The sequence below is a fragment of the Alnus glutinosa genome, chromosome 3 (assembly GCF_958979055.1).
Source record: "Alnus glutinosa chromosome 3, dhAlnGlut1.1, whole genome shotgun sequence".
Taxonomy (NCBI): domain Eukaryota; kingdom Viridiplantae; phylum Streptophyta; class Magnoliopsida; order Fagales; family Betulaceae; genus Alnus; species Alnus glutinosa.
The window spans coordinates 21,899,583-21,914,940 of record NC_084888.1 but is presented as its reverse complement, the minus strand read 5'-3'; the positions used below and the strand labels follow the sequence as shown (position 1 = coordinate 21,914,940).

Sequence of the window (15,358 nt, the reverse complement as noted above, 5' to 3'; positions counted from 1 at the left end):
AGTAAAATTCAATACAAAAACGAAAGTAACCCTTGTAACAAATTCCTATCACCAACATACTCTTATAACCCTAGAAGCTCTTCTAACAATACTCAAGGATTGTTCTTGTTCGCCGAATTTTGGAATGATCACCATCTATATTCTCGTATTCGGAAGGGCCAAAGCGAATACAAGATCGTTAACAATCTCCCCCCATTGGTACTCCACAACAAAATTGGAACGAATCATGCCATTGAATTACATCCCCATAGAGGTGAATAGCTATTTCAGCTTTTGAAGCCTCTAGTATTTGATACAAACGAAAAGAAAAAATTCTGTTCGTGAAATCGAACATGCTGGATCTCCTCCTTCCTACTAGGGAAACTCCACCTATATGCCAAGGAAACCTTGATCATGATCAGCAGGAGGACATCATTTTTGCTGGTTTTGAGAACCACGCCCAAGTTGTTGAAAATGGTTAGTAAGAACTCCAGAACTGATTTTCTTGACAACTTTTGGCAAAAATTGGGTGATCGAATCTTGAATAAATCCTTGAATTTGCTCCAACTTCTTATCAATCTGTGCTGTAAGCCTTGCCTCAATCTTTGACTCGAACCGAGTCTCATCATCAATTTGGGAATTGTTGCCAAGAGCCATTGCATATCCATCAAATAAAAAATGACACACATAATGGTTCAATTAATTATAAACAAAGACTCTCAGTATCTAATGGACAATAATTTCAGATATTACAAGTATGGACTCCCTACTCTCTAACGGACAAGGATTTCATTTATTACAAAAAAGGATTTGTAACCCTTAATCAACAAGGATTCTAATTATTATTTAACACAGACAATAATAATTTTATTTTTCAAAACAAAAATTCCTAAATGACCATAGTTTGTATTAGTTTTGAAATGTACAAGGTAGAAAACATCAGAAGCAGAAACCATATTAAACTGCTCAGGCCTAAAGTAGTGATAATAGTGGATATTTTGGACTTTCTATCGCATGAATCTGCATCCTGCCTACATATTCAAAATTTGAGAATGTTCCAACGTATGCAACGTTAAGGTTCGAAACAAGTTCATACCCAACTATATATAATAACATTCAACATCTGCCGCAAAAGAGAGAGAGAGACAGAGAGAGGAACCTGCACTGCATTTAAGGGAACATCACCAGATGATACTGCTGCCACAACATTAATCACAAGAGCTGCAACATTAACTGTAAGCTGGAATTGGATAAATTTCTGAATATTTGCATAGACAGAACGTCCCCAGCGGACAACCTACAAGGAGTAAACAACAGAAATCCTCAGAAACAAATTACAATATGATTATAGGGGACTCAATATCAGTTTCTACACCATATTCAATCACAAATGAGGAGATGATGAATTATTAACAAACTATTCATTCAAAAAACAAAAAAAAAAATTAAAAACAAACTGTATCTACCACAACCTATTATTAGTCCTATAGAACTACATGGATATTTGTACTGGAATAACTTCTAGTCATATATAACATTAAACAGCTTGCCTGTGAGAGGTGTACAGATCTTCCTGTCAAAGTGGCAGCTAGTTATTCCTTAACAGGAAAATATATACCCATCAAACTCAACTAAGCCTTAATCCAGATGCTTAGTCTGCTACATTTTCCGCACAACCACTCCAATGACCAGACAAGGGGTCCAATAGGTTGATGGTCAAATGTAAAACCGTCTTAACCTGGATGCTTTATATAAAGGAATTGATAGGAGAATTTCATTTTGAAAAACAATAGTGAATAACTTTCAAGCTTAGTTATTGAAAGTGGAAGGTCAGGCTGATCGAACGAATAAAGCAAGGTTTTGAGTTCTCCGGCAACTTTTGTGGTGTTCTGAGGTGTCTTTGGCAAGGTTTGGTCGTCGCCGGCGAGTTTCCGGCATCTTGTGTGGAAAAAAGACCCCTGTTTGGTTCAGTCTATTGTCGTTCCCGATCCTAGATAAGGATAGCTGGAGCGGTGTTTGGTGTTCCCTATCCAATAGCTAGGGGTAGTGTTTCGGCTCTGTTGGTTCAGCCCTAACGGTTGGGCTTCTCTATATTGGGCTCCTCATAATTTGATGGGCTGTCACTTGACTTGTGGGTTGTGTTCTTTGAAAAAAGAAAAAAAGAGGCCTAGATTTAATCCAACCTAACCCGATTTGCTGGATCTCGGCCGGTTCAGATGGTTTTCTTCTGGTCTAGTACATATTTTACCCGGTTCGGTGGTTTCACATCCGGTTCACTTTATTTTTGGTCCGGTTCAGAGTCTTTTCTTAACGGTTCACTGGGTTTCTTCCCGATTCAGAGTATATTCTGACCAGTTCAGGAATTTTTTATCTAGTTCAACAGATTTCAGGTCTGGTTTAGTGGTTTTATTACTGGTTCAATGCCTTTTAGAGCCAGTTCAAGTGTTTTTTGTCGTTCAATGAGTTTCCTGCCAGTTCAGAGCATATGCCGGTTGGTTTGTATTAGTTCAGGTGGTTTATCGCTCAATTGGGCTACATGGAACAACCATCAGGTTTGTTGCTCAGGGGGAGTACTAGAGTAGTGCTTACAAGTTGTCGTTGTTAGGGTATTGATGATAAATAATTTCTTTTTAATCTCCCTTGAGCTTGAGCCCAAGTGCTTTTGTATTGGAGCTATTTAGTTGGATGTTTGAACTCACACGAAGATGGGGATAGAGAGTTAGGTGACCATAGTAAAAATCCGACCCTCCACACAAGAATGAGCTATTTAGTTGGATGTTTGAAACTCACAAAAATGGGGATAGAGAATCAGGTGACCTCCCATAGTGAGAATCTAACTCTACACACATGAGGTTCAAGATGTCTGGAGACTTGTTAGAGATTCCGTTGCCGTCCTACAAGTTGAGGGGGTCATTCGAAAGATATCATCTTGACATATATGAAGACATGAGAACAACTTGCAGATATCTTAAAATGGAGCGTCTAGCAGTGTTTTATGCAAGCTGAGCAGACATCCATGACCCAACTTGAGGGGGAGTGTTGGAGATGGAAACAATGTATACGATTTGGTCCTCCTTGATTTATGCCTATTATTATTCTGATTTTATTCTGATTTGATCTTATTGTAATATGTCATTATTTCTTTTCATATTAGTTCGTAAGTCTCTTCTATTTAACCTATGTAACCGTATGGAAAATATCAAGGAATAATAATATCATTCTCTAATTCTCTCTCTCCTTCGTTATTATTCTCTATTTTTCTACTTATGTAAACAGTACACTAGTTCCGATATGTATCTGACACAGATATGGGGACCCTTTTGAATTATCCTCACTTCCTAGGTGCAAAGAATTTTTCAAACTATACAATATATGTTAAGAGTAACATAATCTCCAAAAAGCCACATGCAATAAAAACAACAGCATATACATTGAATAGATAACTGAAGTATTAAGAGATGTTCAGTTTACAATTGCAGAAAGGAGAAAACGTATTCACTATAAAGATGGTAATGCTGAAAAAACCAACAAAACTCAACCACCTCTCCCCAAACCCCTATATAATACCCTAACAAAACACAGAGACACACACAAAGGCTTTTATAATATGCTCATATAATTGGATAACATGCTTACTGACCTTTACAACTGAAGCAAAGTCATCATCCAAGATAATAATATCCGAGCTTTCTTTCGCAACTTCAGTTCCTTGAATGCCCATAGAAAGACCAATATCTGCCTAAAGTACAAATGGTAAAAATGCGATCAACTATGACTAGGAAATTCTAGAAAATAGAGGTGTTCAACAAAGACCAATATCTGCCTAAAGTATAAATGGTAAAAATGCGATCAACTATGACTAGAAAATCATTGTTAAGAGGACCAAAATTCTAGAAAATAAAGGTGTTCAACATAGAAGAGGCAGAAAAGAAATTGTTCTCACATAGGCACATAATGCAAAAACACAAAGCATAATTCCTCACGCACTTTGATTAGTCTTTAGAATTATATCAATCTCAAGTTTATTTATCATCTATGTTTGCGGATGCACCAGGACATTTTCGCCAATAACTATTAACTGGTATACCATACACACTAAGGTTCTCCCATTCACAGAGAACAATATGTATTTATAAACATAAAACTTTAAGTGCAAGCACAGGCAGAAAAGTGCATGTAAAAAATCATTTACTTGGCATATATCTCGGTATCCACGTCCATAGGACATAAATATTTGAAAGTCTCCAATTGAAACACATCCGAAGGACCCTAACACAACCATGTAATATGCATTAAGACACGTATATGTCAGACTAGCAGACTCTTCCTGAACCATTCTGGTGCATGTATCTTTAAAGTTTTAACCCAAAAAATAAAAAATAAAAATAAAAAAAATAAAAATCCAAAGCTTCTGAATTCAATATATTGATAAAGAAAACAAACCTCGTGAAGTGCAGGAGCATCATTAGTGCCATCTCCTGTTACAGCAACAACTTCTCCACCCGTACGAAGTGCTTGGACGAGCAAGAGCTTGTCGTTAGGAGAAGACCTCCCCATCACCTATACACCAGTCATAAATTAACCATTAATAGATATTATATCCAAGCAAAACATGTACATATTTCTATAAATTCATACTTAATGAAGATCCATAGTAAACACATATAGACCTAAAAAATTATGCTGTTTGAAGCATACCGTGACTTTCTTGGCAACTTGTTCTCTTTCTTTCTCAGATAATTCACGAAATGCTCTTCCCTCAATGATTGTAGGCTCAGTAGCCTCTTCACTTGTAGCAAGTATCCCACACTCCAAAGCTATTGCTTTTGCTGTTCGAAGATTGTCTCCTGTGACCATTCTTACCTATATATGTTAAGAAAAAATATGGTTGCCAAAGGTCATTTTTTAAATATTATCATGAAAAATAATCTCATGGAAATACATAAGAACCCTAACCGTAAAACAGGAATCATAGACACATATGCAGTGCATATTCTTAACATACAGCTTAGGCCATGCAAATGGATGCCTTATAGATAAGTCATTAAGATTAATTTCAAGTTGGATAGATACAGGAAGCACAATATTTTTCTAATTTAACAGCCTTGTATCCACTTTATCATATCTTTTAGGGCATTGGATTGTGGAAGGTGGAGGCTATTACAGGAACATGTATACAGTAGTTCAAAAGACACCAACTTTCTTGTACATTAGAAGTTACTCAGGAATGAAGTCCAGTTCGCGTACAGGAGCAAGATTAAGATCAGTGGTAGCAAAATGACAAATCATATGCCATAAGAAGTCAAATAATTGATGCTCAGGTTTTCTGAGATTCCAGAACTTCATGTAAACCACCTAGTATCCTAGGGCTGAACATTTTTATTTACCCTTCAGCAGTTGCACTGCACATGTCCCTTTCCTTAATTGGAAACATATCACTACAAAATAGAGCTATTAACATATAGAACCATTTAGTCAATCAAACCTCAGGCTTAGAAGCAACTTGCTCCATTAACATCGATCCTGAAACAGAAGATGTCCTTACACTGACCATAGATTGAATATCAAAGTAATAGAGAAGCAGCTAGATGATAAATAAATAAAGATTGGGGAGATTACCACCAAAGAATAGAACAATAGCAATTCTAGCACACATGAAAAGCAGGGAAGAGTCCACAATGGTTATCCAATAGTTCATGGAAATTTAAGTCCTTCAATTACAACAAATGTAGTACTCAGCAGATGGTCTAACGCCAAAAGTCATTCTCCAATCTATCTAGGCTATACAGAATTAGCCTTTACTCTTATAGGAACTTTTATGGTTCTAAAAATGGGAAGTGATTGACTAACATATTTTAGAGAAAGATCAAACTTTTCTATTCAAACAAAAACCAACATTTTGCACACTTTCAGGATAGAAAGACTAACTACAACAGTCTTATTGTCTCGATCTTAACAGATAGAAGGTGTTGAAAGTTTAGTGCCGCATACCACGTCCCCTATTCTATACAGAGAAAAATGAAAAGCCCTACTTCTTTCATTATGCTATGGGGTGCCTCAAACACAAGGCAAGCCTTAACCCCAAATTTTCTAACTGTGTGTAACAGTGCTGCATGAACCTCATACATTTTGTTTTGTGGTCGGAGGAAAAAGCATTCCATGTCGTTCAAGACTTAACAGCTGTAGTTCCCCATTTTTTATGAAGAACAAATGAAGAAAGTATCATGAGAGCCAGCCAAGACCATAACAATAGAAGATATTTGAGAAAGGGTATTTCATATTGCTTCAAAATAGCGTGCACCGTTTCGTTTGTTATTACCAGCAATACACATATGTTACCATCAAGGGACTTTTTTATGCAAAACAAAAGTAGGGGTGGGCAAAAAGCTGCCCACCCTACTTCTGATATAGCACTGACCCGCTTCTGATCCGAGCAGCTCGGTTTCCGACAAAAGCAGCTCGGATGTCGGAGGTCTTTTTTTTTCTGTTTTCTTTTTTCTTTTTTCTTTTTTTTTTGATAAAAAAACTATTATAAGCACCATCTTATCTTCCTTTTGCCTCCATGGGTCTCTCTAACTCTCTCTCCCCTCTCTTGAATCTACAATCTCCCTTCTGCCTCCATAGGTTCCCTTCAATATCGCTTCATCTTCATTCGTCTGAAAGTTCATCTTCGGAAGCCTAACTCTTGAAGGAAGTGTTGTAACCAGGTTAGCTCACTAGCAGTATGAGTCATCGCTTCGTATTCTACATCTGCACCCGACCGAGCAACTACACTTTGCTTCTTACTTTTCCATGTAACAAGATTTCCTCTCAAAAAGATGCAACACCCCATGGAGGACGTTCTATCTGAAGGCAATCCTGCCCAGTTTGCACCAGTGAAGCCTTCTATCTTGAGATGACCACTATTTCTAAACAATATGCATTGACCTGAAGCTCTCTCCAGGCATCCAAAGATATGAATAGCAGCATCCCAATGTGACAGTCTTAGGGCTACTAAGAACCAACTCACCATACTAATTGCATATAAGATATCCGACCTTGTGATAATGAGATAGCTGAGCTTGCCAACTAATCGACAATATGTGCTAGGATTTGGAAATAAGTCTCCTTTGTCTCTCAAGAGTTTCTGATTTGGATCCGTAAGAGTGTCAACAGGAGACCATCCAGCAATCTAGTCTCCTCGAGGATATCAAGTACATAATTCCTCTGAAATAAATTGATGTCTAACTTAGATCTTGCAACTTCAATTCCCAAGAAGTATCAAACTTTGCCAAGATCTTTGTTGGAAAGTGTTGAGGTAAGAATTGTTTCAATCTGGTGATGCCTCCAGTAATCACAATGTTATCCAAATAAACAACTAGTATGAATCCAACGTCAGTGTGTAAGTGGAAAACTAAGTGATCCGCCTAACAACGATCGAAACCAAAATCCATTACAACCTCAGAAAACTTCCCAAACCACACTCTCAATGACTGCTTGAGACCATATCACGCTTTCTACAGCTTGTAGACACTGCCCCGATACTACCCTTGAACAACAAACCCAGGTGGTTGCTCCGTATATACCTCTGCAAGTAGATCAACATGAAGAAATGCATTCTTGACATCCAAGTGCCAAGATTGGCTGCAAGTGATATCAAGACTCGAACTAAGAGATCTTGACCACAAGAAAATGCCCTCTGCAACAAATTGAGCCTTGAGGAAGTCAATAGAACCATCAGGATGGAACTTAACAGTATACACCCATGTACAACAAACAATATGTATCCCAGGTGGTAGGGGAACAAGATCCTAAGTCCCATTCTCATGTATAGCGGCCATCTCCAACTCCATGGCCTGCCTCCAACCCAAGTCAAAGAGTGCATCCTAAATAGTTTTAGGGATGGAAACACCTGAAAGTGTGGAAATAAAACAAGAAAGAGAAGGAGACAAACGACTGACAAGAAAGAAAGTTACCAATGGGATACTTAGCAATGCAGGAATGTGGACTTTTCTGAAGAGAAATGGGAAGTAAATCATAACCATTACATGATGGAGGAACGACAGACTATGGGGATGATGGAGGGGGCACTGAAGCTATAGGCCATGGACGTCTGGTATATACATGTTATTGAAGATACGCAGCTGATCTGTGTCAAAGATATGCAGTTGATCTGATTTTATTTCCACATATTTATCATTAATTGTGTTTACATATTAGTATGTATCGTTCTTTTATATAAACGCATGAAATTGTATCCATGGATCATCAAGACAAATAAGACTATATTTTCAACTCCTCTTTCTCCATTTTTTCCTTCTTCTCTATCAAATTGGTCTCATAGCTACTTTGTTTTTCCCATTTCAAGGTTGTTTTGGTTCGCATTGATGTTTGGCATCCTTCACGAGTGGTCTCTTTATCTGGTCATCAGTCATTTGTATCTTTTAGTATTGATTTTTCTCGAACCACCTAGGTCTATTTGCTAAAAGAAAAAAGTGAGGTGTCCTCTATTTTCAGATATTTCACCACATGATTCAAACCTAATTTAATGCCTCTATCAAAATTGTTTGTTTTGATAATGGGGGTAAGTATCTGTCTAGTAGTCTAAGTGCTTTTTTCCGTGAACATGATATTATCCATCAAACCACTTGTGTTGATACTCCCCAATAGAATGGGGCTGCTAAGCACAAAAATCACCATCTTCTTGAGGTAACTTGGTCCTTAATGATTGATATGCATGTCCCTAAATCTTATTGGGGTGATGCATTACTCACTATAGCTCATCAATAGGATGCCCTCATGTGTCTTAGAGTTCAAAACACCTCTTGAAGTATTGTCCCCACCTTTCTCCACTTCCAAACGCCTTCGGTTGTGTCTATTTTGTTCACATTCATGGTCAGACTCGGGGTACATTAGATTCCCACGCTCTCAAATGTATTTTTGTGGGCTAATCCCCTACTCAAAAGGGGTATAAATGTTATCATCCCCCTTCTCGGAAGCGTCTTGTCTCAATGAATGTTACATTTTTTGAGTCATAACCATATTTTTCATCCACCCAAACTTCACTTCAGGGGAGAGTCCGAGTGAAGAGTATAGAATTACATGATATTTGTGATAATCTGCATGCCTGAATGTATTGCAGTATGTACATATATATAGAGAACCGAATCATCTAGATAAACTCTAGATGTGATTTACATGAAGTTGACTAAAACGGAAACTCTCTAAGTTATCTTATAACTCTAGAGACCTAGTTTATCACAACTCAACTAGTCTAGAGTTTATCAAATAGAGAAAGACTCCAACTCTAACTCTGATACTTCGGTGTTATCACTAGCCGATAAGTCTTATACATTATCTAATCCAATACGCCCCCTCAAACTCAACATGGGAAGTTGCACATTGAGGTTGGATCGAAGCATGTTGAATCTAGCAGCAGCAAGGGACTTTGTAAGGATGTCGGCTAACTGATCTTTCCCAGAGATGAAGCAGACTTTTAGAATCTTCTTGGCAACCATATCCTGGACGAAATGATAGTCAATTTTTATATGCTTTGTGCGAGCATGATAGATAGGATTTGAAGCTAGGTACGTGGCACCAATGTCGTCACAATACAATACTGGTTGCGTTGGAGACGTAACACCAAGTTCATGAAGTAGAGTTTGAATCCATGTTAATTCAGCAGCTGCATTGGCAATCGCTTTGTGCTCAGATTCAGTACTGGAGCGTGAAACCGTTGGTTGATTCTTGGAGCTGCATGAAAGAATATTTTTACTAAGAAGAACACAATAGCCGGAGGTGGAGCGCCTGTCATCCGGACAGCTGGCCCAATCTGAATCTGAGTAGGCAGTGAGTTGCTTGGAGGAGTTCTTGTGGATGCAGAATGTATGAGAGACTGTGGACTTCAAGTAGCACAGGATATGCTTTACTGCAGACCAGTGAGAGTACCTAGGATCTTGCATAAATTGTGAGACCTTGTTTACGGCGAAAGCAATGTCAAGTCGAGTGAAAGATAGATATTGAAGAGATCCTACTGTGCTCCAGTATGAGGTCGGGTCTGTGATGGTTGAGCCTTCAAACCTACTAAGAGTGGTGGAGGCCGACAAGGGAGTAGATATCGGCTTGGCAAGGAGCATACTTGTCTTTGTGAGAAGATCATGGATGTATCTTTGTTGTGAAAGATGAAGACCATCCAGGTGCCATGTAGCTTCAACACCAAGAAAGAAATTGAGACAACCGAGATCCTTGAGAGCAAAGGAGTCGTGAAGATCATTGATGAGCTGAGATATGGTGTCTTGATGTGAACCGGTAATGATGATGTCGTCAACATATATGAGCACAAAGATGGTGATCCCTTTAGCTTTGTAGATAAACAATGATGAATCTGACTTGGAGCTTGTGAATTTCAGATCAATCAACCGAGCACCTAAGCGCGAAAACCATGCACACGGTGCCTGTTTTAAGCCATAGATGGCTTTACGTAGCTTGCAAACAGCTGCTGGATATTGAGGATGCTGAAATCCAGGGGGTTGAGCGATATATACAGTCTCTTGAAGAAGACCATGGAGAAAGGCATTGCTGACATTTACTTGTCGAATCTCCCAATCTACAAAACAGCTATGGACAGCACAGTACGAATAGTGATAAGTTTAACGGACTATATGTTTCTGCAAAGTCAATCCCGGGTTGTTGATGAAACCCTTTGGCTATTAGACGAGCCTTGTAGCGTTCAATATCCCCATTAGCTTTCCTTTTAATCCTAAAAACCCATTTAGAACCAACGACATTCATTTGTGGGGAGAATGGAACAAGGGACCATGTTCCATTTTTGAGAAGAACATCAAATTCGTTGTTCATTGCTGCACGCCATTCAGGATTTTTGCTTGCTTGAGTATAGCAAGTGGGTTCATCTTCATGTGCTGCTATAGTGGCTGTAAAAGCTTGAGGAGGTGGATACTTCACTCTGCCATCAGTGAATGTGTAAGGTTTATGAATCAAATTCTGAGACCGTGTGGTCATGCCGTGGACTCGAGCTGGAAGGATAGGCAGGGGTTCAAGTGAAGGAGCCGACTCAGAACTAGAGGGAGATTCATAATTGACTGTAGGTGTAAGAGTGGGGGAGGTAGTGATAGGATCTGTGGGAGACGATGCAGAGGGTGATGAAGGTGGAGGAGTAATACTGGGTGTATTATGAAAGGACCCAGAATCTTGAGGAGTTGATGAAGGGAAATAAGGAACCGATAGAGATGAAGGTATTTGAGGAGAGGAGGAGGAGTTATTTAACTTTGAAGTTAAGAACAGAAAGTTATTTTCATTGAAGACAACGTGTCTTGCAATGTAAACTTTACCGGAAGGGATATGAAGGCATTTATAGCCAAGATGGTTTTTGCTATATCCAATAAACACGCAAGAAGAGGAACGAAAGGAAAGTTTGGAGGAGTTATATGGTCGAAGAAATGGCCAGCATTCACAACAAAAAATTTTCAAGTATTTGTAATCGGGAATGCTGTGAAAAAGGCACTCATAAGGAGACATTTTCTTTGTGACTTTAGAAGGTAGTCGATTGATGAGGTAGGTTGCTGTTTCAAAGGCTGTGTCCCAAAAGGTAAATGGAACACTAGCCGTACCAAGAAGAGATAATCCAGTTTCAACTATGTGGCGATGTTTCCTTTCGACGGTTCCCATTTGATGATGGGTGTAAGGACAGCTTAGCCTATAAGAGACTCCCATGGAATTGAGGGATTTTTGAAGTGGGAGAAATTCACCACCATTATCACTTTGAACAGATTTGATTGTGGTGTTAAAGAACGTTTCAACAAATTGTTTGAAACAGAGAAAAGTAGCACAAACTTCAGATTTAGATGCAAGGGGTAAAAGCCATGTATATTTGCTGAAATCATCAACCACACTTAAATAAAAACGGTTGTTATTTACAGAAGTTACAGAGGCAAGGCCCCAAACGTCAAGAAACAACAATTGGAGAGGACTATTTGAAATTGAAAGAGAATAACTAAAATGGAGACAGTGAATTTTGCCCTGTTGACATGAGAGCATACGGAGGAAGACTTTGATGGAGACACGGGTAGCTTGTGGAACTGAACTACTTGATTGACAATGGGAGATGCAGGATGACCAAGCCTGAGATGCCACTGATCCAAGGGAACCTTTTCACCAATGAAGGCAGCAAGACTCCTGGAAAGGGAAAGAGAAGAGGATGGCCATGGATAGAGGCCGAGTTTACTCGGGCCTTGGAGGAGGAGCTGCCGAGTTCGAAGGTCCTTAACATAGAAAAAAGTAGGATGGAATTCAATGAAGACATTAGTATCACGTGTAAATTGATTAACAAAGATAAGGCTTTTCTATATTTGAGGAACATGAAAGAGAGAAAATAAATGAAAGTTACGTGATGGAGTGGGTAAGAGTCCACAGCCAAAATTTGAAATGTGCAAACCTTGTCCATTGCCTACTCGAATATAGTCATCGCCATTGTACTCCTCCATATGCATGTTGAGATTGGAGAAATCATTAGTGTAATACCCCGTATTTTTTTTAAATATGAATATAAATATTTATTTACTAAAGAACTACTAATATGTATATGTTCTTATAATGAAATATAGCCATGCGCTATTCCTGGGAAATTGTGTACATGTTTTAAATTATAGAGATGTTTTATAGCTCAAGTTTGCGTTCCCCTTATATCCCAAAACGGGGGCGTGACAATTAGTGAGGTGGACATTGGAGCCAGTGTCATGATACCATTGAGAATTTGATGCAGATGAGACAACAGCCAACTTGCCATTCATTGGGGGATTTTCTGCCTGATTTCCTTGCTCAAATTGATACCAACAGGTTGCAGCCGTTTGGCCTTGCTTGTGGCATACCTAACAGATCGGACGTTGGAACTGGCCAGGACCAAAAAAATGTTGCTGAGGTGGTCCATGACCACGGCCACGCCCCCTGCCCCGAGAGAAGTTGAAGTTGCGATAGCCCGAATTGAGGCCACAATTGTTCAGTGGATAGGATGGGCTCTGCCGTTGAGCCATGTTGGCAGTAGAGATGTTGACTTCAAGTGCTGATTTGTGTGCCTCAAGACGCTGCTCATAGGACAGCATGTAGCCATAAAAATCAGTTAGAGGGATCGAGTCTTGCCTTGTAGTGACAGAGGTAACAAGTGGGTCATAGTCGACACCTAGGCCAGCAAGGATGTGAGAGATGAGTTTAGAATTGTCAATTGGCTTGCCAATAGCGGCCAAGAGGTTGGCAAAACCTTGAGCTTTCTAGAAATAGGCGGAGACAGATTGAGCACCTTTCTTCAGATTTGAGAGTTGCTGCTTGAGTTGGAGAATACGAGATTGAGACTGAGCAGCAAATAATGTTTCCAATGTAGGCCAAACATCACGAGATGTAGTGAGGCCGATTACATGGGGTAGGGTTTCTACGGACAAGGTGGAGATAATTGCACCAAGGATCATTCGATCTTGATGATACCAGGATAAGTAAGCAGGATTTGTAATGAGAAGGCCAGAGGTACTATCGGGAATAAGCTTGGGAGGCTGCGGAATTTTGCCATCAACATAACCGAACAAGTTTTCGCCTCGAGGAAAGGAACCATAAGGAATTGCCATAGGATATAGTTTTCTTGGGTGAGTTTTTCTGAGATATGATGGTGAACATTTTGGATATGTGGTGATGATGCAGGAGGGGTAACAATGATGGAGATAGGAGGTGGGGTTGAGATTTGGGTGGATTCGGTTTCAGAAATTGGGATAGCCATAGACGTTTGTCTTTCAATGGCTCTGATACCATATAGCATTACATGATATTTGTGATAATCTGCATACCTGAATGTATTGCAGTATGTATGTATATATAGAGAACCGAATCATCTAGATAAACTCTAGATGTGATTTACATGAAGTTGACTAAAACAAAAACTCTCTAAGTTATCTTATAACTCTAGAGACCTAGTTTATCACAACTCAACTAGTCTAGAGTTTATCAAATAGAGAAAGACTCCTACTCTTAACTTTGATACTTCAATGTTATCACTAGCCGATAAGTCTTATACATTATCTAATCCAATAAAGAGAAGTCTTCTATGAGTAGCCCTTTACCTGTCCCTGCTCCTATGTCAGCCAATGAGTCTCCTACTGATAAGCCGTGTGAGCTACCGCTAGCGACAAAGCTAAGAGTTTACAGCAAGCGCCAGAAAAGTAAGACTATTCATGATGCTACTTGTTGAACATCTAACCCAAACTCAAGTAATAGTACCCCTACGTCAAATTTAAATTCAATACCTGTTGTTGACGATATGAATCTGCCTATTGCTCAACATAAAGGGGTGAGATCTACTCAACACCCTATATCTAACTTTGTATCCTATTACAATATTTCACCATCATATCGTTCCTTTTGTATCTAAATTTGTGTCTATCCTCGAGATTTACAGGAGGCAATTAGTGATCCAATTTGGAGGGGAAGCAATGCAAGAGATGAGAGCTCTACACAAAAATAACACATGAGAGCTAGTTGAGTTGCCTAGTGGAAAAAGGACGGTTGGATGCAAATGGGTGTTTACAATGAAGCATAAGGCCGATGGGTCAGTGGAAAGTATAAGGTCAGATTGGTTGCTAAAGGCTTTACACAAACATATGGTATAGACTATGAGGAGGCCTTTGCCCCGATAGCAAAGATGAATTCCATTCGAGTCCTCCTTTACTTGGCATCAAATTTAGATTGGCCGCTTCAATAGCTTCATGTAAAAAATGCATTTCATCATGGAGATTAAGAGGAACAGGTTTACATGGAAAATTCTATTCAGCTAAAGGTAAAGTTTGCAATTGAAGGCCTTATGTGGGCTAAAACAATCTCCAATTGATTGGTTTGAGATATTGATTTGGCTATAACCAAAGTTAGACGAATCATACACTATTCATCAAACATTCTATACAGGAAAAGGTAACTGCCATGATTGTTTATGTAGATGATGTCCTACTAACTAGCAATGATAATGAGGAAATACAGAGATTGAAAAACATCTGGCCAACGAATTTTGGATAAAAGACTTAGGCAATTTGAAATATTTTTTGGGCATTGAAAGTAACGAGGATGCTCAACTGAGATCAGGACATGGTATCATCCTCCCCCAGCAGAAATATGTTCTTGACCTACGAAAGGAAACAGGGATGCTCAATTGTAAACCTGTTGGCAATCCAGTAGAGCAGAATAAAAAGTTAAAAGAAACTGATGAGAGTTCTCTAGTGGCTAACTGCAGGTAAAAACGATTGGTTGGCAGGTTAAGTCACACACTCGTCCAGACATTGCCTGTGCTACAGTAGTTATGAGCTAGTTTATGCATTTGCCCAGGGAGTCTCATACGGAAGCAGTTTATAGAATA

At 39.1% G+C, this 15,358-nt stretch overlaps 1 protein-coding gene and 1 pseudogene across 3 annotated transcripts in view; both read right to left on the bottom strand.

Annotated features, from left to right (window-relative positions):
• LOC133863539 (calcium-transporting ATPase 9, plasma membrane-type) overlaps positions 1–15,358 on the bottom strand; it is a 93,749-nt gene that overhangs the window by 7,533 nt on the left and 70,858 nt on the right. For all 3 annotated transcript variants that reach the window (XM_062299518.1, XM_062299517.1, XM_062299519.1), the window contains 4 exons: positions 4,678–4,842; positions 4,423–4,539; positions 3,620–3,718; positions 1,139–1,276 (listed from right to left, as the gene is read on the bottom strand). In XM_062299518.1, the coding sequence (XP_062155502.1) occupies positions 1,139–1,276; positions 3,620–3,718; positions 4,423–4,539; positions 4,678–4,842 (519 nt within the window). The remainder of the gene's footprint in view (positions 1–1,138; positions 1,277–3,619; positions 3,719–4,422; positions 4,540–4,677; positions 4,843–15,358) is intronic.
• On the bottom strand, positions 13,098–13,196 carry LOC133865112 (small nucleolar RNA Z247; annotated as a pseudogene).